The sequence below is a fragment of the Stenella coeruleoalba genome (genome assembly GCF_951394435.1).
Source record: "Stenella coeruleoalba genome assembly, chromosome: X".
NCBI classification, from domain to species: domain Eukaryota; kingdom Metazoa; phylum Chordata; class Mammalia; order Artiodactyla; family Delphinidae; genus Stenella; species Stenella coeruleoalba.
This window is the reverse complement of record NC_137152.1, coordinates 29,066,282-29,091,621: the sequence shown is the minus strand read 5'-3', so window position 1 is coordinate 29,091,621 and position 25,340 is coordinate 29,066,282. Positions and strand designations below refer to the sequence as shown.

The 25,340-nt window shown below is 45.7% G+C and overlaps 1 protein-coding gene across 1 annotated transcript in view; it reads left to right on the top strand.

Annotated features, from left to right (window-relative positions):
• The window catches only part of SRPX (sushi repeat containing protein X-linked), a 98,744-nt gene that overhangs the window by 40,825 nt on the left and 32,579 nt on the right, over positions 1 to 25,340 (top strand). Inside the window, exons 2-5 of the mRNA XM_079910351.1 lie at positions 3,459 to 3,518; positions 9,092 to 9,283; positions 11,202 to 11,378; positions 22,690 to 22,816. Coding sequence (XP_079766477.1) covers positions 3,459 to 3,518; positions 9,092 to 9,283; positions 11,202 to 11,378; positions 22,690 to 22,816 — 556 coding nt within the window. The remainder of the gene's footprint in view (positions 1 to 3,458; positions 3,519 to 9,091; positions 9,284 to 11,201; positions 11,379 to 22,689; positions 22,817 to 25,340) is intronic.

Below are 25,340 nucleotides of genomic sequence, written 5' to 3'. Positions count from 1 at the left end.
AATATGATGACTCCCGATAGTAATAAAATTATTATTAGAATAAGGATGACGAGGGGGAAAAACAGAAATTTCTGACAAAAGTTAAGAATGTATAGCTATCTTCAGAATAATTAAAAAATAAACCCAACCCTTTGAGCTAAAACTTTAACACAGAACCAGCAAATCTGTCAGCTTGCATCATGTATCACAGTCAATACAGGAATGTAGTTTAGCAGATTGGCTACATCTTCCATTAGTTTCAAATGCTCCCTCTACCCACCACCGTCACAATGAAAAAACTTTTAGGGTGATGAAAAGAGCAGTCTAGCCTTCTAAATCTAAATCCCTAGTGTAATTCTAATACATTTAATAGATATTTCTTAAGAGTGTGTTGGTTGCCTCAATGGTGTTAACTACCGGGACATACTGGATGAAAGGGTGGGATTCAATGGACCAGGAAGACCCTTCTTTGAACTTTGGAAAAAAAGGAGTGACTATTTCTTTGCAAATCTGTTGATTTAGATGAAGTTTCTGCAAGGAGAGCAGAATTCTAAATGGAATTGGCTCCAGGTGTGGCTGAGGGACAGAATCCTACATGGCACTGAGTTTCTGATTTCTGAGCCAATGTAGAATTTGTATTTGTGTAGAAGAAGCACTGAAGCATTCTTTCCAAAGAGTGGTAATCTGAACCACATGAGGACTGATTAATGGTTTTCATGATAAAACCTCAATTAACCAGAATTCTAAAGGGACAGCCTTTTGTAAATAAAGAAGAGTTTGTTAGGAAACCTCCCTCTCTCCTTCCCTGCCAACTTCTGTCTCTCTTTTTATTCCTTTCTTTCTATTTTAACCCTGTGGAAAATCTTTCTCTAATATGTGTGAATTTCCTTTGCTGCTTTAGTGAGCTTCAATACGTACAGTCTGCTGAACATAAGTTAGTCAGTGGTCTTTGATCTTATTGTATCCTTCATGATGTCCATTTTGTAGACTAGTCATCATTTTTTATAGAAGTGGATATATGAGTTTAGGCTGAATATAAACTGGGATTCTGGGGGAAGGGGTAGCTAATATCCGTTTATTTTGTATTCTCTTATCTCCTGTCAGTAATAGGCAGTAAATTTCCTGTTCATTTGTGAATCAGTTTGAATGCATTAAGCTGCAAGTGACAGTGCTATTCACAATGGCTTAAATTGAAAGGACATTTATTATTGACCTAGCGAGAAGTATGGAGGTAGGATGTCTAGGGTTGATTTAGTAGCCCAATAAAGTCATCACAGACCCCAGGTTCTTTTAATAGTTCCACTCTACCATCCTCAGCCAAAAACCTTTTGTCCTGAGACATCTTACCTCATGGTTGCAAAATGGCTGCTGTAGCTTCAGGCATTTATCCTTACACCATAGCTTCCAAAGCAGGAAGGGAGAAAAGAGGGCAAAAGAGTTTTCTTGTGCACTTTTCTCTTTTATCAGGGGGAAAGTCTTTTCCATAAGCCCTGTTCCCCCAAAGCAGACATATTTTTCCTTGTCACTGGCCAATACTGGGTTTCATGCCTACCCCTGGAACAATCATTGGCAAAGGGGAATTTATGACTTAGAGTCATCACAGTGCAAGATAGGCAGAGAGAGATAATGAGTGGTTGTGATCTAAGTGGAGGTGGATGGACCAATATAAGTGTGCTACTAATCAAGTTGCTAATCAAGGTAACCTCTTGAGATCATCTGAACTGTCTGCCTTGCAGGCTCTAATTTAAGTAAAGGCAGTAGTGAGAATGCCTGGTTTGGGGTTTCAATGGGCTTTCCAAAGAAACAACTGAGGGCTTCCCTGGTGGCACAGTGGTTGAGAATCCGCCTGCCAATGCAGGGGACACGGGTTCGAGCCCTGGTCCGGGAAGGTCCCACCTGCCGCGGAGCAACTAAGCCCGTGCCCCACAACTACTGAGCCTGTGCTCTAGAGCCCGTGAGCCACAACTACTGAGCCCATGTGCCACAACTACTGAAGCCCGCACGCCTAGAGCCCACGCTCCGCAACAAGAGAAGCCACCGCAGTGAGAAGCCCGCGCACCACAACAAAGAGTAGCTCCCGCTCGCCTCAACTAGAGAAACCCACGCGCAGCAACAGAGACCCAACACAGCCAAAAATAAAAAAAACAAAGAACTGAGCAAGCCAAAACAAGATGGAGCAATAGTTTAAAAAAAAAAAAAAAAAAAAGAACAGAAGAGCTGCTTTACTCTGCCAGGGACGCTGCTACCTTGGGGGTGGTGACGCGAACCATCTTTATATCTCCTTTTGACTCATTATAAAGACTTGTCTCATGGTGTAACCAGGAGGGTTCCTCTCTTTAGGCAAACATTTACCACTCTTCAAATGACACCAGAGTTGAGCTTGTGGTCTTGAATCTGTGGTTTAACGATGCATGTAGTTTATTCCTGACGTGCCTGGTGAAGGCAAATGGAGAACTCAGAACCCAGAGTATAGAAATCCAGTTTCTGACAGTCGGCCCTGAACTTGTTTGTGTAACAATCCTCTTAGATGTGTAACAAGGCTTTGGCATGTGAGGACTTGCAATAACCTCGTAAAAGAGAATGTTCTTATCTGTGATGGTTGCGGTCCCTGCTGGTAAATGTGTGATCAAGATGGTGTTAACTCAACAGTCAGTGATCAGACTAGGAAGGCTAGGAGGAAAGATCTCTAAATGTAAGATTATCGCTTTGAAGTTTGGGGCCTGGTACTGCTTTAAAGATTAAGTATCTACCATTTACTGGAATTCAATATTTAACAGGTTAAAAATGAGTCAGTTCCAACTTCCAAATGAGTTTAAATTTTGAAATTAAGCACAGACTTTCTCTATGAGGCTGTTGTTTTCAAGGGTAGCAAGACTCATCACGCAATTTGACTTTAGCCATGCCTCGGTGAGAGGTTTTGAATACACAGCCACATCATCAGTTTCAACACTCATCTCCTACAGATATACCAAGACAGCTTTGTATTTCTTTGTCATTAAGATAAGACATTTGATTTTCCTCCTTATCCTCCACCCAAGTTCATTTCATACAATGGACTGATTCTCAGGTAACATAAACGCCCACTTCTACCAGGTTTTCCTTGATTGCTGGAGAAAGTCTGGGTCGTATCTGAGTTATACACATTTTACTGCGTCTCCTCTGGCATGAGACTCATAGCCATCGGCCTCTTCTCAGAGTGAAGTTGACTTTCTTTCAATTCCGAGTCGAGAATTTCAGTTGGCACGTGGTAATTCCAAAACCATTTGAGGCTCATCTTGATTGGCTCTGGTCATCTCAGCCCAGCCAGGTTCACTCTGAGAGGTCCCCTGTCCCTTCACGAATGGCCACAAAAGCTTTTACTCTTGGCTGTGCGTTCTAATAGCCCCTCTTGCATGGACTGTGCCAAAGCAGTGCTTCAAAAATATTCGTCCGTATCATGTGGCTTTTCTTGCTGCAGTTTCTGTTCTGTTTTATTGTAGGATCTGGAGACTCACCACTAGAAGACGATGAAGTCGCGTATTCACACGCTAGATATAAAGGTGAATGCTTTGCTTATGTGCTAATGAAGACCTGCTGATGCCAGGAGGACTTTCCTTTTTGCCCTGCAGAGCAGACTATAATAAAGTGACCAGACAACACATTTTAAGTTCCAATTACCTGTCGAGAAAACAAAATGTTTTAAAATTAATATGCATACGCTCCCATTTGAAAGAAAATACAGAAAAACAAATGAAAGAAAACGAAAAGCATTTGGAAATCTCTGAAGTGCTGTCCTTCAGCACCCCAGTGGTCATTTTATTCTCATCAGTTTCTTTACTGTCCTTACTTCTGCAAAGCCAAGCTCTAGCTGATTAAAGTGAAAATCAAGCCATGAGTTCTACCTGATTCATACATTACAGCCAGAATCGTCCAGAGTAAACCATCCAAGGTCAAATCTGGACCCAGTGCTGCTAATGTACTGAGATGAATGAGGAATGAGAAAACTTGATTTTCATAAGCTCATTTCATTGTGCTCTTTCTGAGTCTGGCTTGGCTCCTGAAATGATGAGTAAAGTGTGTTGCCCAATGAAACTTTAATGATAAAGAACTCCACCTCTACACATTTCCAGCAATCCACCCCCTCCAGCAGGTATAAAAAGCCTAAACAAGAACCTTCTATGCAGGCTCAGGTAAGTATGTCCATAAATATTTTCTAATGGTGAGTCGTTTCTCTGAAGCTTTGGGAGCCCTGAGAAAAGTGAGGGTAAATTTAGATGATTTCTCTCTGAATTCAGTTCCTTTTACAGTTGAGAAATAATTTGAAAACAATTGATAAATAAAGTTCTATTGTGGCATTTTGCCCAGGAAATGTATCTGCGTTTGGCAGGAGGACACTCCCCTGCTCTGTCGTGATATGTCTGAGTTATAAGAGAATCAGGGTAGTACTGGTCAGCCTTTGGTTGGAGAGAGTCCTTCAGTTGTTTTCCACACAAGTGAACAACCTTGCTAATATAATGACTGGTGTCTATGTCCAGGTGTTTCCCACCATGTTCCACGCTTGCTTATGACCTGTGGATACAGATACTCATTCCTATCCACAGCTCCTATATTACTGCCTCAGGAATTAACCAATCCAGCAAAGCACAAACTTGTTAATTAGATGTTTGGGGTAAGGTGGTATTCTGATTCCTAACACTTTTTTTTTTTAACGTCTTTATTGGAGTATAATTGCTTTACAACGGTGTGTTAGTTTCTGCTTTATAACAAAGTGAATCAGCTATACGTATACATAGCTAACACTTCTTAATTGAGAGTTTTGAAAAATCTTTTTTTTTTCGAGTCCCTTATTGAAAAATCTTCCTAAAACACACGCGTGCACGTGTGACCCTTCACATGTCCGAGAGGGGTTATATAGTGCCCTCAGATTATTGTTCTCAATGTTCATCCTCGCTTCGCAGCACTGCAAGTGTGGAAGGTAAACCAGATGTAGGAAAATATGTGCCTGGCCTAGAGCTTACCCGGAATGTTTAAGAGTAAATACTTCTTAGGAAATTGTTTTCATTGTCATTTTTTTTTAGTTTTAAAACTTAGAGGCAAACCGTTGTCCGTTGGGAGATTAGTTCTAGATCCTTAGGCCCCTATACAGTGTCTGGCGCATACTCAGTAAATGTTTTTTTGAATGAAATTGATAATTTATAAAATTTATCAAAGAAAAAAGAAAGTGAAGTGTAACCAACATTTAATGTGGCAAGCATTGCTTTTGATTCTTTTACTTGGAATGCCATCCTGTCTTCACACTAATTGAGGGAAGGAGGAAGGAGCGTAGAGATATGTTGTTATTATTTACAGATGAAGGAACCGCAGAGTAGAGAGGGGAGGTGACCTGCGCAGACTCACACAGCTAGCAAACGTTATGTTTGAGTCTGAAATCCAGATGTTTTAGCTCAACATTCAGAGTTCACTAGTAGCTCCTTGGTCTGCTACGTGACACTGCTTACCCCAGGAGCTCCACAATGGCCCAGGGAGATGAAAAATTTTTCCTGAATAATCGATTTAGATGTCTCCCTGAATAAACCCTGTCTTAATTAAAGCAGCATAAGAGCTTCCTTTCTCTAAACCTCTATGTTAAATGTTTCGCTAATTCACTTTCAACTCATGTTATTTGCATGCACTTCAAATTCAGGTCACTCACTGAATTTTTAATTCTTATCACTGCAGGCTGTTAAAATGTCAAAATATCTTCCAAAGGTTTGTCTTGGAAAGTAATCCAAAAGAAATTCCTTTTGCAAATAAATAAAAACAAGATTTTTTTCCCCCCACATGTTGACAACAGCACAGCTCTTGGATGCGTAGGCAGCTCCGCTGGAAGGATTTGAAGACTCAAAATAGCTGAGTAAAAAAAGTCTGCTAATTGCATGGTTGTACTGAAATATGCGAATTTGTAATATATGTATATGCAGGTCATTCTCTAATGGACCTGCTGCCTTAAATATTTGTCCTGGGCACATTTGTGGAAAAGACAACCATAATGTGTGTGTGCTAAGAATCGCAGGTCTGCTGCCTCATATTAGTTTACTCTAAAATCGTGCCCCTCGGGCTTCCCTGGTGGCACAGTGGTTAAGAATCCTCCTGCCAATGCTGGGGACACAGGTTCGAGCCCTGGTCCAGGAACATCCCACATGCCGCAGAGCAACTAAGCCCGTGCACCACAACTACTGAGCCTGTGCTCTAGAGCCCGCAAGCCACAACTGCTGAGCCCGTGTGCCACAACTACTGAAGCCCGCGCACCTAGAGCCCGTGCTCCGCAACAAGAGAAGCCACCGCACTGAGAAGCCTGCGCACCCCAACGAAGACCCAACGCAGCCAAAAATAAATAAATTTAAAAGTAAAAAAATAAAATCGTGCCCCTCCTAAACTCACGCCAAAGTCCAGAAGCTGGAGGATGTGTTTTCAACATTTGAGCAAAAAACAAGTAGAGAATTGGACGCTCTTCCAGTTTGTACATCTGTGGAATTGTGATCAGGACCCAGAATGTAAAGAGGATTTGCCTTTAGCTGAAAGGTTTACAAGAGACTATCCAAAGTTATCAGTCAGAAGAAGGATTAAGGAAGTAGGCGTGGGTGTGAGAGGGGTAGGAGATCAGAGAGGAATAAGAATTTGAATCATACAACTTCAAAGCTAGATGGGACCTTTTTTATTTTGACATTTTAGCACCTATATAAATATAAAATTTAATCAGAATAAAAATAACCATTGTAGATGGGACTTTGAAAATAATCTCATCCATTCCTCTCTTGTATACACTATGAATGTGGGTCCCTGAAAATTTTTTTGAATTGTCCAGGTTACTAGGAGATGATAGATAATATCTGCCCAGGCCTCTTGACTCTGCCCAGTATCCACCATACTCCGCTAGCTCACTGTTTTCATTGTCTCCCTCTGGGTCTCCCATATTCATTCTCACCTCATCACCCTTCTGCCCTCTCCGATGGGGATTTCATTTTCTCTCTCTGGAGCCCAGTTCTCAATCAAGGATTTCACAGTTTGGCCTGTGAGATGGTGACAAAAGGGTAGTGAAGGGGACCAGTTGGCAAGAGAAGAAGAGGCTAGAGCTGGGGAAGCACAGAAGCCTTGCAGTCCAGCAGGGGAATAGGGCAGACAGGGAAACTAAGAGGAAGTGAGGCAGTGGGGAAGTTAGGAGGAAGGGGTGGGGGAGAGGACAAAGACAAAGAGATCAGGCGACAGATGACTTTTAAGATTTAACACAGTGAGGGCTTCCCTGGTGGCGCAGTGGTTAAGAATCCACCTGCCAATGCAGGGGACACAGGTTCGAGCCCTGGTCCGGGAAGATCCCACATGCCGCAGAGCAACTAAGCCCGTGCGCCACAACTACTGAGCCTGTGCTCTAGAGCCCGTGAGCCACAACTACTGAAACCCGCGAGCCACAACTACTGAAGCCCGTGCGCCTAGGGCCCGTGCTCCGCAACAAGAGAAACCACCGCAATGAGAAGCCCGCGCACCGCAACGAAGAGTAGCCCCCGCTTGCCACAACTAGAGAATGCCCGCGTGTAGCAACGAAGACCCAATGCAGCCAAAAATAAATAAATTCTAAAAAATTCTTTTATACTTAGAGGAAAATAATGGAGATATGTATGCTGTTTTGTACTTTACTTCAGGGTCCAGATTTTTTCTCATTTAAAAATGTTAGCATATACAGACTAGATGTATCAACCCAAGAGGAAGGAAACTTTGTTGAAGGAAGGCCTGGAGGCCTAGCGTAAGTTCTTGCAAGACTGCATCCAAGAGATCAAACTTAATCAGCTGTAGGCTAAGCGTGGGGCATCACTGCTCCCCAGAAAGTCCAGGAAATACTGCTTGAGTCCCGACGGTAGCACCCACTTGAAGCTGTCTGCAAAACATTATATGATGAAAATATTAGGCAAAGGAGATGTCAAAGCACATAAGTAAAAAAAAAAAAAAAAAAAAAAAACAGTCCATGCACGAGACCTGGACAGAACTGTTGGTTTTCATGGCTGAGAAGCAGCCAGAAACACATCATCAGAAGAGAATTCCTGGCAAAGTCAAACAGGGGATTTCCTCCTTCTTGGCCACATGATGGCGCACGAACTTCACTCACTGTCAGCTCAGGTGCTGGGGTGGAGGGAGAAGCTGGCAGCCCTAGGGAGGGGGCTCCTGTTCAAGGCGTGGAGAGCCTGACGGGCTTGAGGGAGCCAGTCTCTGGTCCTCATTGACTGTACGGTGGCCACTGTGGGAGCTTTCGAGGAGCTAGTCTTGCCCTACTAATTTTATGGCCCTCAGCGACACCTTCCAAAGGCCCAGGGGAGAGGTTCTGCTTTAATAGTGTCATCCTAAGCTGTGCTCTGGGCAACTACGAGACCAAAATCAAAACACCCTGGAACTTTGCCATTGGAGAAGGGTGTCATCTCTTACCTAAATGGGGCTTAACTGGGGACATCTGAAAAAGGAGGTCGCTTCCCAATGGGGAGAAATTGTTCTGTGACCTTAAGCCCAAATTATATCCTGTGGCAAAACCCTGGAAATTGTTGCTTCGTTCACATTGATTAGGATCGTATTAAATGCTTTTACAGTGAATATGATACAGACTTGGAAAAAAATCTAAATTAACCAATTATTGACTCCCCCGCCACTCTGTATGGATGGCTGGGGTTAAGGTTCACAATGGTAACAGTTGCTCTCAAGGGAATTACGTATCTAGTTAAGGGAAATATTCAAAAGAACAAGCATTCATTGAACGTTCACTATGTGCTAGGCACTCTGCTAGATGCTTGATATGCATTGTTTTTTCAGTCCTTGTAAGAGGACTTGTAAGAGTCCTATGACATAGGTAGAGGTATTGACTCAGAGAGGTTAAGTAACTTGTCCAAGATCACACAGCTACTAATGGAGGAACCTGGACCCATATTCGTATATGTCTGACACCTACTCCCATGATCATAACCTCCCCACCCAGAGACAACTTAAAAGACATGGGGCACTATTTGGAGGTCCAAAATCTGGAATGCAGCCAGCCAGGGGCTTCGAGAGTGAAGAGACACATTTTCTGAAGATGTCACTTGCTAGTTCTCCTCTCCTTTGTTTCTGCTACCTGTAGATACCCCGTGGTGCTCCCCCATCAAGGTGAAGTACGGGGATGTGTACTGCAGGGCCCCTCAGGGAGGATACTACAAAACAGCCCTGGGAACCAGGTGTGACATTCGCTGCCAGAAGGGCTACGAGCTGCATGGCTCTTCCCAGCTGATCTGCCAGTCAAACAGACGGTGGTCGGACAAGGTCATCTGCAAGCGTGAGTAGCCCGGCCCCATGTTGGGGCCTCGGGGCCATTCGGGGCCAAAGTTCTTTTGCTCTGAGATCAGGGATTTTTACTGAATGCTTTGTGGTCTTTGATGAGAAAAACTCCCCTTGTGAGCAGAAGCCATGCGTTAGTTCCTAAGATATGGCGGAAGTAAGATGACACATTTCAGACAGAGGGGTGCGATCAGCTGTTTGGAAAGGGGGAGAGAACAGAGGTCTGTTTAGCAAAGTGCTGGCCCCAGCAAAGGGTTTGGGGATTGAAAAACAGGACACACAGGTAAAGACACACTCTGCCATCAGGGGTCCCACAGAATAGCATTAGAGACAGACGTGTAAAACCCACCATAAGAATGGTGCTCTGCCATGGACTCCTGGTAGTAGACACAAGCGTCCTCCCAAGGAGTGGAACTTAGGGAGGCAAGGAGAGAATTACCGCGGAAGGATGCTGATTCCATGAAAGGCGCTGTGCCTCGGGGGAGAAGGTTGGAAGCACATTTCAGGGGCTGACTTTTAGCTTCCTGGAAAGTCATCTCATTTGGGAAACTGCAAGTGACACAGCATCGTTGAAGTGCATTTTAGAGGCCATTGCCGTGCAAAAAAGCTATGATGGAGCGCCTGCTGCGTGCCAAGCATTTCACATATATGCAATTTTTGCAACAATGCTATTGATATGGGTGCCATTACTTTATTGTTGGGAAACTGAGGTTGGGGTCTGCAGCCGTGTGATCCAGTCTAGGCAGACTACGCCTCTGGGTGACTATAGTGAACACTTTCAGTGCTTCCCCCACATGTCCCTGGATGCCCTGCTACCAGTTCTGTGTGTCCATCCCCCAGCTTCTGGGCGCTTTGCTCTTAATGACTTGCACCTTCGGTTGATCTTCTACCAAGGAAGAAGAGGCTCTGCGCCTTCAGAGGACTGCTTTCTTCGTTCTGACAGGGAGAGCATTCCCCATGGGCAGCCTGTAGCTGCCCAGTACTGACTGGTAAAGGATTAGGAAAGCCCAGCTGCCCTGCCTGGAGGCAGGGCAGACTCGGGCATCACTCACGCTCCAGATCTTCCCTGCGGAATCAGGCTGAGGCTGACTTTGCCTGAGTTGCTACCTTGCCCGGCTACCTCCCCTCCCACGTCCTGCCTCCCCCACCCTTCACTGGTCTCCCCTGGGAGCACTTTCTTAATCACTTGCACACAAATCCTGGTCTCAGCGTCTCTTTCTGAGGAGCCCAGCATAAGACCGTGGTTTAGCTGGGATGCCAACCCAAGCCAGTCTGGTGTAAAACTTTGTGTCCCTTCTGTGTGACATGCAACCATTGTTACCAAATGCAAGTTCATGTGCCTGTTGCACAGTGAGGCCAAACAAATCGAAACATCGGAGTTTGGAGCAGAGAAAGGTTATTGCAGGACCAAGCAAGGAGAACGAGTGGCTCGAGCCCAAACCCACCGCCCCACCAACTCCTTGAAAGGGTTCGGCACAGCATTTTTAAAGGCCAGGTGAGGGAGGGGTGTTGCAGGGTACACAATTCAGCTTGTACACGATTCTCTGATTGGCTGACGGTGAGGAAACGGAGGTTAACATTCTAGGCGCCAGAAGGTCTGGGGGCTACGTGCTCATGATCATCAAGTAGTTAATTTCTTCCACTTGGTGGTGGTTTTAGCATCTGAAAAACTCAGGGAATATGCATCAGGTGCTATTATCTGGGTCTTCAGAGAGGAGCTACAGCAGACGGTATGGGGGAGGGGTCTGCCCCGGGAAGGGCCCATAGGGTCCCGCTCGGTTACACTATCTATCATTTCTCTACCTCTATCAGTTATATTTCAATTAACTTCACCCTATGCTTTCAGAGCTTCCGGACTCTGAAACTCTGTGAACAAAATCTAAGTAATGCTGAATCTCTGGTTTTCTCTTTCTCAGAAAAGCGATGTCCTACCCTTGCCATGCCAGCAAATGGAGGGTTTAAGTGCGTCGACGGTGCCTACTTTAACTCCCGGTGTGAGTACTATTGCTCGCCAGGATACACATTGAAAGGGGAGCAGACAGTCACGTGTATGGACAACAAGGCGTGGAGTGGCCGACCAGCCTCCTGTGTTGGTAAGAGAATATCGCCAGCCCTCAGGAGGCGCCTGCTTTGGGAGGAGCAGGGGGTGTCCGTACAGTGGATTTTTAAGGAAGCATCCGTGTCCCGAATATAAGGCATAAGCACCCCGTTTTGCTTTCAGTGGTTCTCTTCATCCCTATTTCTCTGGCTCAGCGCAGACCTAGCCTCAGTCTCTACGCTAGAGTTGACTTCACGGCTCATGGCTTTCCTCTGACTTTTGTCTCTCTCTTGGATTGCCGTTGAGGCAGCTGGAGGCTGGCAGAGGTACGGGGTAATCCCGCTGCTTTAGTTCAGGGATCTGCCCTGTAGCACTGAGCAGAGTTTTTGACATTGGCCGGACATTCCCGCAGAGAGCATCTCTGTGTCTTTCAGCGGGCACACGTAGTTCCATTGTCATCGACTCCGGTAGTCAGCAAACACTCAGTTTGGAAACTGGAAGGGATTTGGCTATTTTACCTTAGTCTGGATTTGTTGGGCAAATAGTAGTTCTTAGTTCTTTTTTTTTTTTAACATCTTTATTGGGGTACAATTGCTTTACAATGGTGTGTCAGTTTCTGCTCTACAACAAAGTGAATCAGTTATACATATACACATGTTCCCATATCCCCTCCCTCTTGCGTCTCCCTCCCTCCCACCCCTCTAGGTGGTCACAAAGCACCGAGCTGATCTCCCTGTGCTATGCGGCTGCTTCCCACTAGCTGTCTACCTTACGTTTGGTAGTGTATATATGTTCTTAGTTCTTAGTTGTGGTTCGGGGAGCTGGAAATCTTTACAAATGCAGATTCATGGCTCCACCCCAGACCTGCTGAATCAGAAACTCTGGGGATGGGCCCCAGCACTTGGTGCTCTCATGAGCCTCGCAGGGCGTTTCAAAGTGCTTTAAGAGAGAGCCGCTGATCTGAGGCAGTGCTTCTCCAACTTGGGAATCACCTGGGAAACTTGGTAAAAATGCAGCTTCTGATTCAGTAGATCTGGGGTGTAGCCTGGGATTCTCTAGGGCAAGGTTTCTGAATCTTGGAACAAGGGACATTTGGGGTCAGATAATTATCCGTCCTGGGGTCCCATCTTTTGTACTCCAGGATGCTTAGCAGAGCCGTGGCTTTTACCCACTAGATGCCAGTAACATCTCCCCCCAACTCCCACTTGTGACAACCAAAAATGTCTTCAGACGTTGTCAAATGTCCCCTGGAGACAGGAGAGGAAGGAGAAAAATCACTCCCCCCAACTCCTTGAGAATCACCCATCTAGGGGCAGTGGGTCCCTTCTCCCCACCCCCGCCCCTGCTACTTATTAGAATCACCTGAGTATCTTTTCGAACCTAGCCATGCCTTGGTCCAACCCTAGAGATTCTGATTCAATTAGTCTGATGTGGGACAGCTGGAGGAGGTGAGGGGCATTCTAAAAGCTTCCCAGGTGGTTTTCATATGCAGCCAGGCTCCAGGACCATTGTCTGAGAGCAGTAGATCTGGTCCCCTGATCAGAAACATCAACATCAGAAATGCAGATTTCCGGACATGCAGGATTGCTGGATTCTGATACTCTAAAGGTTGAGAACCTGCCTTAGAAGATCAAATTTGGGAAGAACTTTAGTACCTTTTTACTCAAAATAGTGCCCAGCAGTTTCAGCACCAGCAGGAAGCCTGTTGGAAATGGAGAATCTTGGGACCCATCCGAAGCTGGCAGGTCAAAATCCATATTTTAAGAAGATCCCCAGGGGATTCCTATGTCCTTTAAACGTTGGGGCAGACTGCTCTGGGACAGTGGTTTTCAACTTTGGCTGCCATTTAAATCTGAATATCTGGGGCCCTGGTATTTTTCCAAAACTCCCCCAAGTAGTTGAAAACCGCTGTCCCAGGAGACTGTTTACTCATAAAGCGTTAGAGCTGCCAGGACCCACCGCAGCAGAACATTCTAGTCCAATCCCCCGTCTACGGATGAGGCCTGAGAGGTCACCTGACTGGCTTGACGTTGTGTAGAGCCAAGCCTATGTCTCCAGGCTTTCAAGCTCAAAGTCCCTGGATCCGGAGACAGCTCTGGCACTGAGGTGCCGAGGCAGCTGGCCACAGGAGCCTGGCTCCTGCCCTTCTTGGGTCTGCCCATCCTCCAGAGAGTCCTTCAGCTCAGTCTGCCCATGTGCTTTACCCCAAGGACTCCTTCCTGACTGCTCAGAGCCTGGAGCAGATACTTCAGGAATGAGACTGAAACTGGATGCTACCCTCTGGGGGCAGTTGTACACCAACTCCTCTGGCCTTGGTCCCCAGGGTGTGTTCATGATGGTACCACTGTCCACTGTATCCCCTGGCAGCATCAGCCGTTCTTACTCTGCAGTTATGTGGTTAATGAGCTATAGCCAGGGGACCTGGCCAAGATATTCTTGCAGGAAGGGGGACCCCTTCCAGGGCCCGAGCGTGGGCTCTTGTCTAACACCCGGAAATGAGTTGTCCGAGGAGATACACGTGCTGACAAAGCAGAAGAATTTATTGGGAAGGGGCGCCTGGGAGGAGAGCAGGAGGGTAAAGGAACCCAGGAGAACGGCTCTGCCACGTGGCTCGCAGTCTCAGGTTTCATGGTGGTGATGTTAGCTTTCTGGGTTGTCTCTGGCCAATCATCTTGCTCGTGCTTGGTCTGACTCAGGGTCCTGCCTGGTGGCGCACGCATCTCTCAGCCAAGATGGATTCCAGCGTGAGGGTTTCTGGGAGGTTAGGGCAGGACATATCGTCTCCTCCCTCCTCCTTTCAGCCCCTCCCGAATTCTTCCAGGTTAGTTGTTTTTTTTTTTTTTTTTTGGCTGCGTTTGGGTCTTTGTTGCTGCGCGTGGGCTTTCTCTAGTTGTGGCAAGCGGGGCTACTCTTCGTTGTGGTGTGCAGGCTTCTCATTGTGGTGGCTTCTCTTGTTGTGGAGCACGGGCTCTAGGCTCGAGGGCTTCAGTAGTTGTGGCACGTGGGCTCAGTAGTTGTGGCTCCTGAGCTCTAGAGCGCAGGCTCAGTAGTTGTGGTGCACGGGCTTCATTGCTCGGCGGCATGCGGGATCTTCCCGGACCAGGGCTCGAACCCACGTCCCCTACGTTGGCAGATGGATTCCTAACCACTGTACCACCAGGGAAGTACCCAGTTTAGTTTTACAAACATACTATGGGCTGGCATGTCTTGTCCTCCCTCCTTTGGGCCCCTCCCAAATTCGCCCGGTTAGTTTTCAGCAGCAGCGCTGCGTTCTTTGTCGGGACCTCCTGCTGTGAGACAACCCAGGCAAGCGGTTGTCATCGTGCCTGGCCAAGGCAGGCAGTTTTGGTCAATGGTTCCCTACCAATGCGAGCAAAAACCTTCTACATCAGAGTCACAGCCTGGACCTTACCTTGTATCCATCTGACAAGAGCACCAGGTCCAGATAATTACTCAGATAACCGACTCAGATTTATTCCGAGCTTCTCTTTTTCTAGGATTTAGGTAGGAGTTTGAATTGATCGGTAACTGGGAAGACAGAAACCATTCTAGGTATTTCCAGCAGAGGAGAATTTAATAAGGGGCATTGGTTACAAAAACATAGGAAGAGCTGGAGGAGCAAAAGAGGAAAAACATTGTTACGAGGGATTACTTACAGCAGAAACCCATAGCAACCGAGGGCTAGGGGAGCAAAAGTGGCCTGGTAGTGTTACCCCAAATCCAGAAGCTCATGCTGATGTTGACATGTCTGTACCTGACACCATCATGGATGGGAATGAAGCCAGGGGCCCAGGAAGCCCTCACTGAAGCCCCTACCAGAGCATAATGGCTTCCATCTTCTTCCTGCCTTCTATTCTCATGAGAGTGCCTCCCATTGGCAAACCTAGCTGGTACCCAGCTGGCAGAAGGAGTCCAAGAAATGTCATTTCGTGACTTTTAGCACAGGCAGTAAAAGGGAGATGATAGAAACACTGAGCACCAACAGAATCTTCGGCACAGCAACCATTTGCTGAGGTCTTAGACATCTCCCCGTGAATCGCTGTACTTCTCGGCAAGGAGAAGAACGCAGAGCAGCCCCGCTCAGCCAGTGCAGGTAGGATAGCGCCCAGGCTGTGAGCTCTGGACACGCTCCTTTGGAAGGACATGACTTCAGGCCAGATGTTCAGGTCAGAAGAGCCCGTCGCAGATGTTGCTTTCACTCTCTCCCCTATGACTTGGTATGTGCAAGCTAGCTCTTCGAAACAAGCCCTCCCCCCCATTTTGGACTCTCTCTTTCCTCACATTGGAAGGGCCAGAGGTGATGGGATGGGAGGAGATACACATCTTCATGCTGAGCAAGCTTTGGCAGAATCTTCTAGGGATCACACTGTTCAGATGTCCAGATTGTGTGCAACAGTGCAAAGAAAATGCTGATTATTCGCAAAAAGCAACAAGCATGTCTTAAGCCAGACCAGATGGGCCTGGAACCTTCCCAGAGGGAGAGAGAAAGAACTAAGAAATGAACCCCAGTTTCAGGGCATTTATCTTAGAGCGGGCCAGGGCAAGGTTCAGGCATCTTTGGGGGAAGGGGAATTTGTGCGTGCAGTGAGGGGGGGTGGGTAATGGTGAAAAGGGGACCCGTGAGCCACAAGAGAGCAATGAGCTCCCAGGAAAAGGAGAGAAATGGACAAAGCAAGCAGGCAATTGTTTCTTAGATTTTGTGACAGATAAGCTGGAGCTTGTCCCCGGTGAATTTTACTGTAGGGCTGTCATGGATACTTTTGGCTTTAAATGTATTATTAAATTCGTTTAATGACTTTGTTTGTGTGTTGGCAAGGCTCAGGGGTCCTTGAGCACAGCTCAGAGCCTCAGCCTAGTTTAGGAGCTGACACATGGTGGCCGAGCATTTCCCAGATTTCCACACAGCCTTGAACAGTGCCTCTGGGCCAGAGCTGTACTGAGTGCTGAGGAAATCGTCTCAGTTCTCCTCCAGATCTGGAGGGAAGAGAGAACACTGGGCTTCCTTTTCACTCTGAGGTGGTGGTCTTTTCACTTTTCACTCTGTGGTCTGGCTAATTTGAAAGGACCGCAAGTTAAAACTCATTCTCTTAGGCAGCCCACACTCTGGCAGTGGGCTCAAATCCATGGTTATTTCAGAAACAGATATAGATAGAAATCAGTCAGTGTGGGAGAGACAACATACTGCAAATTGCAGGAGGGTAAAATATTTAGAGAGCCGCAACTTCCATTGATATAAAAAAAAGTAAACCATAGAATGTAATAACTATTGTTTGGGGGGATTTTTTTTTTCTTTTTTCCATTTTTAGTTCATTTCGGTTACATTGGCATTTAGATAGAACAATGGACAGTTAGAATTACAAGGCCCCATCTAGAGACCAGATTTTGAGTAGACACACGATTTCTCCTTTAGACCAACGGTTTTTCCTAGGCCAAAAGAGAAAGAGACCAAAATTCAAGTAAGTTTAAAATCCATGGGCAATGAAAACCGAGCAGGTTTCTTTGGACATGAAGGGAGCCCCATTTCGTTTTTTTAACAGAGGTCCACATACAAACCAACTTGGTTTTTGGAATTACTCTTTGCTTGTTTTATATTTCCTACAGAATAGAATAGTTGGAGAGTTAACACAAATGGAAGTCTGGAATAAAAAAAAATCTGTGATTTTAGATATGAAAATTGATGGAATACGTTTCTGGCCTCCCAATCATCTGACAGCTGGGTTGACCCAATGACCCACAAGGAAGTTTGCTGGGCTGAATGGTATTATTTCCCGAGATTCAGTTGAGGATACAGATATCATGGGGCTAAGAATAAATGTGTCAGTGCGTTGTTGTAGATGCTCTTATCTCATATCGAATTTTTCCTGGGTTGACAAATACACATTTTCTTGCAAACTTTCAGGAAGCTAGTTTCAGCTTTGCAACAAGTTGCAATTTTTAGTTTGGTATCTTGCTTCTGGTGATAGTGACTTCTAATTGTGGAGTTCTTTGCTTCTCTTCTAGACTCTTCTGTCCATTGGGGAAAGTTTTCTAATACCTCGTGGTGCCAAAGAAATGGAACCACATTCCAGAGACATCCGCAAGGATTACACTCTAGCTGGGGGAGGCAAGCAATGGGGCAAGTTTTCCGTGTGCAGGTTTGTTCTGCCTCTGCTCTTTCTTCCTGTGCCCCAGGAAATGACCGCCTCCTTCCTCCATCACCAACCTGCCAAAATTCCCCATCCAAACAACCGTGAAGAATACCATGGTTGTTTGAAACCACTAAGTTTTGTGTGGTCAGTTGTTTGGATGGGGAATTTCGGCAGGGCTCGGTGGCTCCCCTCTGTTCCACATAGTAATGGCTGAAGTGCCTGACTGGGGCTGGAGGATCCAAGTTGGCTTCACTCCCATGTCTGGCATCTCACTCAGAGGCGGCTGGACTGGCTGGCATTTGACTGAGTCTCTTTCTCTCTCCCTTCATAATTTCTCAGTTTCTCCACATGGCCTGTCCAGTCAGATAGTTGGACTTCCTTAGATGGCAGCTGGCTTCTGAGATAATGAACAGCCGAAGGTGCCAGACTCTTTAAGGGCCTACACCTGGGACTGGCGTAGGGTCACTTTCCCTGCATTCTGTTAGTCAAAGCAAGTCACAAGCCTGGCACAGATTCAGAGGGAGGGGAAACAGACTCCACCTCTTGCTAGGAGGAGCTACATGTATATAAGGGGATTATGGGTGGCCATCTTTGCAGGAAATTCACCAGAGTATCCTTTGTTAGAAATCAGAGCTTAGAAATCATTAGTGATATACATCTTGGAAGATGCTATACCAAATTTGAAAAAAAAAAAAGGTGTGATTGCTTGTATCCCAGTTCACGTACTGTTAACAAGGCCAAAGTCATAATGCCTTAAACAAGATAGAAGTTCTGTTCTCGTATAAATGTTTGTCCGGGGCAGCGTCCTAGACCCAAACTCCTTCTCATTTGTCCTTCCATCCTCAACTTGCAGCTTTCATCCCACAGTCGAAGATGCTGTCCCGGCTCCCCACCCCATGGACATTCAAACCAGGGTGGAAGCGGGGGTAGCCACACGTACTTTTTGAAAAGCCCATCACTTCTTCTGACGACCCACTGGTGGAAGCCATCCCATGGCCACACCTAACTTCAGACAAGCCTGGGAAATATAGTCTTTAATCTGGAGGGCCACAGGCCCGGGGAAACTTCTTTTGTGCTAAAAAAAGAAGGGAGATGGGAGAGCAGGTGAACACATCGACTGTACAGATTGAGAAGAAGTTGGTGTAAAAGATCAAGGGAGAAAAGAAGGGAGAAAAAGATTAGTTAAAAAGCCAGTTGGTGTAAATCAACTATACTTCAATAAAATAAAATTTAAAATTCAACAAAAAATCATATTATATACCGTATAGGTAAGAGTATTTATAGAAACAATTTGCATAAAAATTGAGGTTCTCATTGCAATAATCAGTTGTATTTAATAAAGAAAATGTATAAGATAGTTCCCAAACGTAAATCCAGTTGGAATGAGTTATGGAGGACATCAGAGAGGAAAGGAGCATTAAATGGAGTCCGCTTGCTGTGAGCAGCTGTGATGATCCTTTACATTCTTGAGATAAGAATATCACCTTGGGCTTCCCTGGTGGCGCAGTGGTTGAGAGTCCGCCTGCCGATGCAGGGGACACGGGTTCCTGCCCCAGTCCGGGAAGATCCCATGTGCCGCGGAGTGGCTGGGCCCGTGAGCCATGGCCGCTGAGCCTGCACGTCCTGAGCCTGTGCTCCGCAGCGGGAGAGGCCACAACAGTGAAAAAAAAAAAAAAAAGGAATATCACCTTGCCTTAGAATGAGGTGGAGGGAGTGAAGAACGCGCATCCCCACCCCAGGTCAGGCAGTCCCAGACACAAGTTACTGTTATGTTCTGAAGTACCTATTCTTCATACCTGTAACAGTCATGTTCAAATACAGGTCTCCACTGGAAAACATTATTTAAGCAAACATTTTCGGATGCAGTTAATTTATAACCTTAGTTTAAAGGGGTTTTTCCCCTTGTTATCTGTTGGCCAGAACATTGCCCTTTTCACCCTCTTTCTTATTTCCACTACCTACCACCTACTACCTACCTGGTTAGACGTGTTCAATATTCCCAGGTATATAGTTTAGCTTCTCAGATAAACAGTAGTTGATAGAGTGCAGTATATTTGTTTCTGATATTTTTATATGCAGAGAAGAAACTAGAGCACAGAGGAGGGAGACAGTTTGTCAAATGTCTCCAGTGAGTGGGGCAGAGGCCAGGCTTTTCTGTGCAGAGTTGCACAGTTGCCACACAATAACTGGCTCTGTGGGCATCCTGACTCAACAAGGAATCATGATTATGTTTCTATAGTAACTTCGTTTATTTCATTCATGGAAATTTATAATAACTTAGAAAAAGCAATGATGGCCATGGCTGTATAATAATAGGCTTCAGTCCTGGAGCATCTGGGGAAGGGCAGGCCAGCTGGTCTCTTGAGCTGAAAGAGAGGCCATGACGCTGGAGGATGCAACAGAGTTCAGTCCTGCTGCCGCTCTTAAAGGATGTAAGGGGAAGCTGGAGCCGGCGACCATGGAAGAATGTGTGTGCAGAGGATGGAGGAAAACGCTAGGTCAGCAGCAGGCAGACATACAGAAGTGTTCGGCTGATTAAAATAATTGAAAAAGATGCGATCATGGCTTAGAATCTCAGACCACAAAGAAATTCCAAAAGAGAGGAGATGCTTCCCAGTCTATAAGTGGGGATGATAATAACAGTACTTAGTCTAGTAGGTGGTGGCGAGAATTCAATGAAATAATGCAGGGATAGTACTCCGCCTGGGGTGGACAGGTAGGAGGGTTCAGTAAATATTAGCTATTATTTTTAGTGCTTTATTTCTTCTTGTTTCTGGCTTGGAGGAACACCACTTCTGAAAAATTAGGCCAGTTTCAGCAGATCATTGTTAGCTGTCAGAAGCTGGCTTTCAGAAGCTCTGAGACTCTTCACCCAGATAACCTAATTTGGAGTGCTGTTTGCTCAGTGACAATGTCAAGTTTATAGGGAAAACAACCCAGCCTATCCTCCAGCTGTTTAGTTTACATGACACAGAGGGTAAGAGTATCTCTTCACTCTGACAATGTCACTCCAAGAAAATCTGGTAACACTAAGTAATTTTACAGTGAAATCTATCTCCTCTCCTCAGCCCCTCCCTTTTGGCTTTAAATTTTTAAAAAATAAATATGCCTTCTATTATGAGGTTGCCAACTGTATGTGGCCAGCAGGGGGCAGGTATTGTACACTTGTCTTCCTGATTCACCCAAAGCTGTGAAATGTTCATCTGAATTGTAAAGTATGTCTTCTATTACCTATCATAGTAAAACCAGAAAAAGGGGGATTATTTTTAAAAACGTATCAACTGAAAATAGACACCTCTAATGTATTTAAAGCAGCTTCCATTGCACCATCACATTTATAAACTTTATCAATTCTAAGAAGCATATTTCTTTTTCACATTTTACTATCCCTGAAATTAGGATGCATCTCACAATCGATAGTGACTTAGATTCAGTAAAATATGGTAGTTATTCAATTTAGGATTAGTGTATTAGGGCTGTAAATTCACACTCCATTGAAGCATGCCATAGAATGAAAATGAATTTGGATAGCTGAAGACAAAATTGTTTAACAAATTATTCATAATTTCTTACCCTAAATAAAATGAGAAGTTATTGGACAAGACACAGGAGAAAGTATATGAAGACTTTACTTGGTGCATTTAGTCTCTCAAAGATGTTTGTAATTCAGAATCGAATGACATTTCATTTTCATTCAGGCTGTAGTAGCATGTAAATAATTACCAGCTGACATGTAAAGCAATGCAAATCTACATGTCGTTAATTTACTCTGCCCTCTTTAAATACATTCTCTACCTATTCAGAATCATCCAGTAGAATTTGCCAAAGTTTGAATTCCCCCTTCTTCTGATTTCACTTTAGCTATAATAAGATGAAATCTAAGGGAGTAAGAAATTGACATCTCATTTATTTCTAGCCCTCATTATCAACCCATCCTTGATAGTGAGGGGGCAGAAATTCTATTACCAGGTAGGGAAACTATTTGGGGAACTTTGGGAGGTCTTTGGAGGGTCAGAACCAAGGTAAAACTGCTGTCCCGAAATACAAAACCATAGGTGTGGTCCAGTGGCAGATGGAGGGGAGAGTGGACCCAGACAGATCATTGTTTAAGATATTGAGGAGTATGTTGGGGATAGACATAGCCAGGAGAGAGAGAGCTGGTTCCAGGGGTAAGTGCTCTAATTTGGGCTATAATTCACATTATCATTATTTACATGCCTGGCCTGAAATAAATCACTCTGAGCCTCAGTTTCCATATCTGTAAAATGAGCGCATTGGGTAATTCTTTTAAGCCTCCATAGCATTTACTTTTTTTTAAATAAGTAAATAAATAAATTTATTTATTTTTTGGCTGCGTTGGGTCTTCGTTGCTGTGCACAGGCTTTCTCTAGTTGCGGTGAGCGGGGGCTACTTTTCATTGTGGTGCATGGGCTTCTCATTGCGGTGGCTTCTCTTGTTGTGGAGCACGGGCTCTAGGCGCGCGGGCTTCAGTAGTTGTGGCACGTGGGCTTAGTTGCTCTGCAGCATGTGGGATCTTCCCCGACTAGGGCTCGAACCCGTGTCTCCTGCATTGGCAGGCGGATTCTTAACCACTGCGCCACCAGGGAAGTCCCTATAGCATTTACTTTTATGTAGCCTGGGGCAGTGTCACTTTATACCTCGTGTCATATTTCACATATGGTAACATAATCCCCCAACAGACTGTAGACTCTAAGAAGTACATGGTTCTCTTGCCTTTGTGCCTGCCCAAACCCAGCAGTTAGAATGATGCCTTGGGGAAGGCAGGTACTCACTAAAGATGTGTTGCCTTGAATTGAATGGAACTAGATGATACCTAAGGCACCTTTCTCCAGTCTCCTGTGACGCTGTCTTTAAAGCGGGAGGGACTCACAATGGCTGAATGACTTCTAATTGAGTAACTGCCATATTGCCAAGTCAGCAGGCAGAGTTTGGAAGTCTGGGGAAGAAGTTGCTGTAGCTAATAAATTACCCCACGAGACACCTAGCAAGGCCAGCTGATTGCAGGTTTAGCAATGCACAGGTGAGTACTCAATCTTTAAAACTCAGCAGGCAAGAAGGGGCAAGATGAAGGGAGGGAAGAGAAATACAGAGGGGTGAAGAAACCCTTCAAAAGTGGGGAGCACCTAGACCTTTGGGCATGTCAAGTGCTGGGTGTTGAACCCCAGGTTGATGAGATATTCCCTGCTGATGGCGAGAATATTCTGGTTCTGTTTGCAGATATAGAACCTCCTAGAATCAAGTGCCCAAGTGTGAAGGAACGCATTGCGGAACCCAATAAATTGACAGTCCGGGTGTCCTGGGAGACCCCTGAGGGAAGAGACACAGCAGATGGCATTCTCACTGAGTAAGTGCAACTTGGCAGCTGGAATGATGCTGCCTCTTTTATGTGAGACATTCACTACCGAGAGTCAGGAAGTGTATCTATGCTGGTCAGTTTATGCTTTCAGACTCAGTACAGCACTCTTCCAGCCATTCCTCATTCATTTCTTTATTTTTCTTCACCGTCCGACATACTATATTTTTCACTTTCGTATTTGTTTATTGCCTGTCTCCACTACAGTATGTTCGCTGCCATATCCCTAATGCCCAGAACCATGCCTAGCACCTAGTTGGTACTCAGTAAATATCTGTTAAAGGAAAGAAAGGAAGTAAGACGACGGGGTGGTGGGAAGAAGGGAGGAGAAGAGACGGAAGGAGGAAGAGGAAGCCAACTGGTAAATTCAGGGATAGACTCACCCCCATTGCCTGCCAGGGGCCCCTCCCCAGACCTTCCTAAGCCACCACCTCACTGGGAACCTCTGTGTCTCCCAGGTGGAGCCCGATGTTGCCCCCCTTGTGCTCTGTGAGTCTATCCCTTGTGCTTTGGCACCTGCTTCTTTCAAAACATTTGATTTTTATTTTTTAAAACTTGCAACCACATTAAACACTTAAAGAAGCAGCTTAAAAAAAAGAGAGAGACGGGGGCTTCCCTGGTGGCGCAGTGGTTGAGAGTCCACCGGCCGATGCAGGGGACACAGGTTCGTGTCCCGGTCTGGGAGGATCCCACATGCCGCGGAGCGGCTGGGCCCGTGGGCCATGGCCGCTGAGCCTGCGCGTCTGGAGCCTGTGCTCCGCAACGGGAGAGGCCACAACAGTGAGAGGCCCGCGTACCGCAAAAAAAAGAAAGAAAGAAAGAAAAAAGAGACGGGATCTTCTGCCTTCTTCCTTTCCCCCATTCTCCAGGACCAACTGCATGAGTCGTTTGAGATACATCCCAAATGTTTTTAAAAATGGGTGGTTCCCTTCGGTGAAGTTCAGCCACATGTTGTTCTAATGTAGCATATGGGCCTATGCCCCTGCGGCTATTTGCTGGGCCCCCACCTTCCCTGAAGGCCACTACTTCATGTCAGCACGTTCACATGCATGCTTTAAAGTTCACCGTCCTGCTAGACCTCCTTACCGAGTTTCCATCTGTGGGCAAAGAATACCTCAGACTTACCCCCTGGTGAGCCATACAGCAGGGAAAGACTTTCTAGAATCCTGTCAACCCAGGCTGGGCAAGAGGAAATGTTTTAAAGCAATTATTAGCCATAATAGAACATCTTCTACTAGCAAGAGCCTGAGTCTCTCACCCGTAGCAGGACATTTTGTTCCTGCAGCCTGATAATGATCTCCCTGTGCACCATCTAGCTTAGATCATAATTGTTATGTTTCCCCTTGTAACTCCTCAAAGATAAACTTTGAGTATTAAGAAAAGTATTTATTTGTTGTTGTATACACATGTCACAAACCCCTAAGGAGAAACTTTAGGCAATTGGGATGAAAAAATAAATCACAGTTGATAGAATCAGGGATTGGGTTTTAACTATTGTTGAATCTTTTGGGACCCAGCACAATGCCTGGCTAACCCCTAGCCCATAATAGGTTCTTACATTTTTTTCACAACTGTGATCGCTATTGAAATCTGGTATAATAAACACACAATATCAGGTCATCAGATGACTCTATCAAACAAGGATATTCACCTTGGCATGTCTGTGGGTAACCTGTGTGTTATGGTTAGAAATGTGACTTTTTTTTTTTTTTTTTTTTTTTTTTTTTTGCGGTACGCGGGCCTCTCACTGTTGTGGCCTCTCCCCTTGCGGAGCACAGGCTCCGGACGCGCAGGCTCAGCGGCCATGGCTCACGAGCCCAGCCGCTCTGCGGCATGTGGGATCTTCCCGGACCGGGGCACGAACCCAGGTCCCCTGCATCGGCAGGCGGACTCTCAACCACTGCACCACCAGGGAAGCCCAGAAATGTGACATTTTGAAGGCGCGTCTTAGTAGCCCCGACGCCTCTGTTCAGAGCAGCTGTCGGCTTCCTGAGCTCTACAGCTCAGAGCCGGCGGAGGCGTGGAGCAGGACGCTTCCTTGGGCAGAAGGAGGGGTTCAGAGAAGGCCGTCTTGTCCCCTTTTCAGCTCTTGCTTGGCCTCCTTGCTTCTCTGACATTTCTCTTCCCCATGTGTTTTGGAAGCTCCTGTTATATAGTCCCCTTCTAGGAGGGAAGGTTCTAGTGTCAGGCACTGAGACAAGTGCTTCCTGTGAGCTCCCTTAGTTACTCCTTATGACTGTTATTTGCATGTCAGATGAAAGAGTGTCTCTAAGAGGTGAGCAGCCACTCACATTGGAAGTCTGATTCCTTTCAGGTTCATCTGCTTTTAAATTGTGCTTCTTGAGGACCTTAAAGCATCTAAGGTTCAAAGTGACGCGTCTCTAATGGTGGGATTTCTGGCACTTTCCTAACACCCCTCACTTCACCCTTTTACAAGTAAACAGCTACCTTGTCCACCTATGTGGAAGGTTCTCCTCAATGGTGACAGTGATAATTTCACATGCCTGTTATTAGC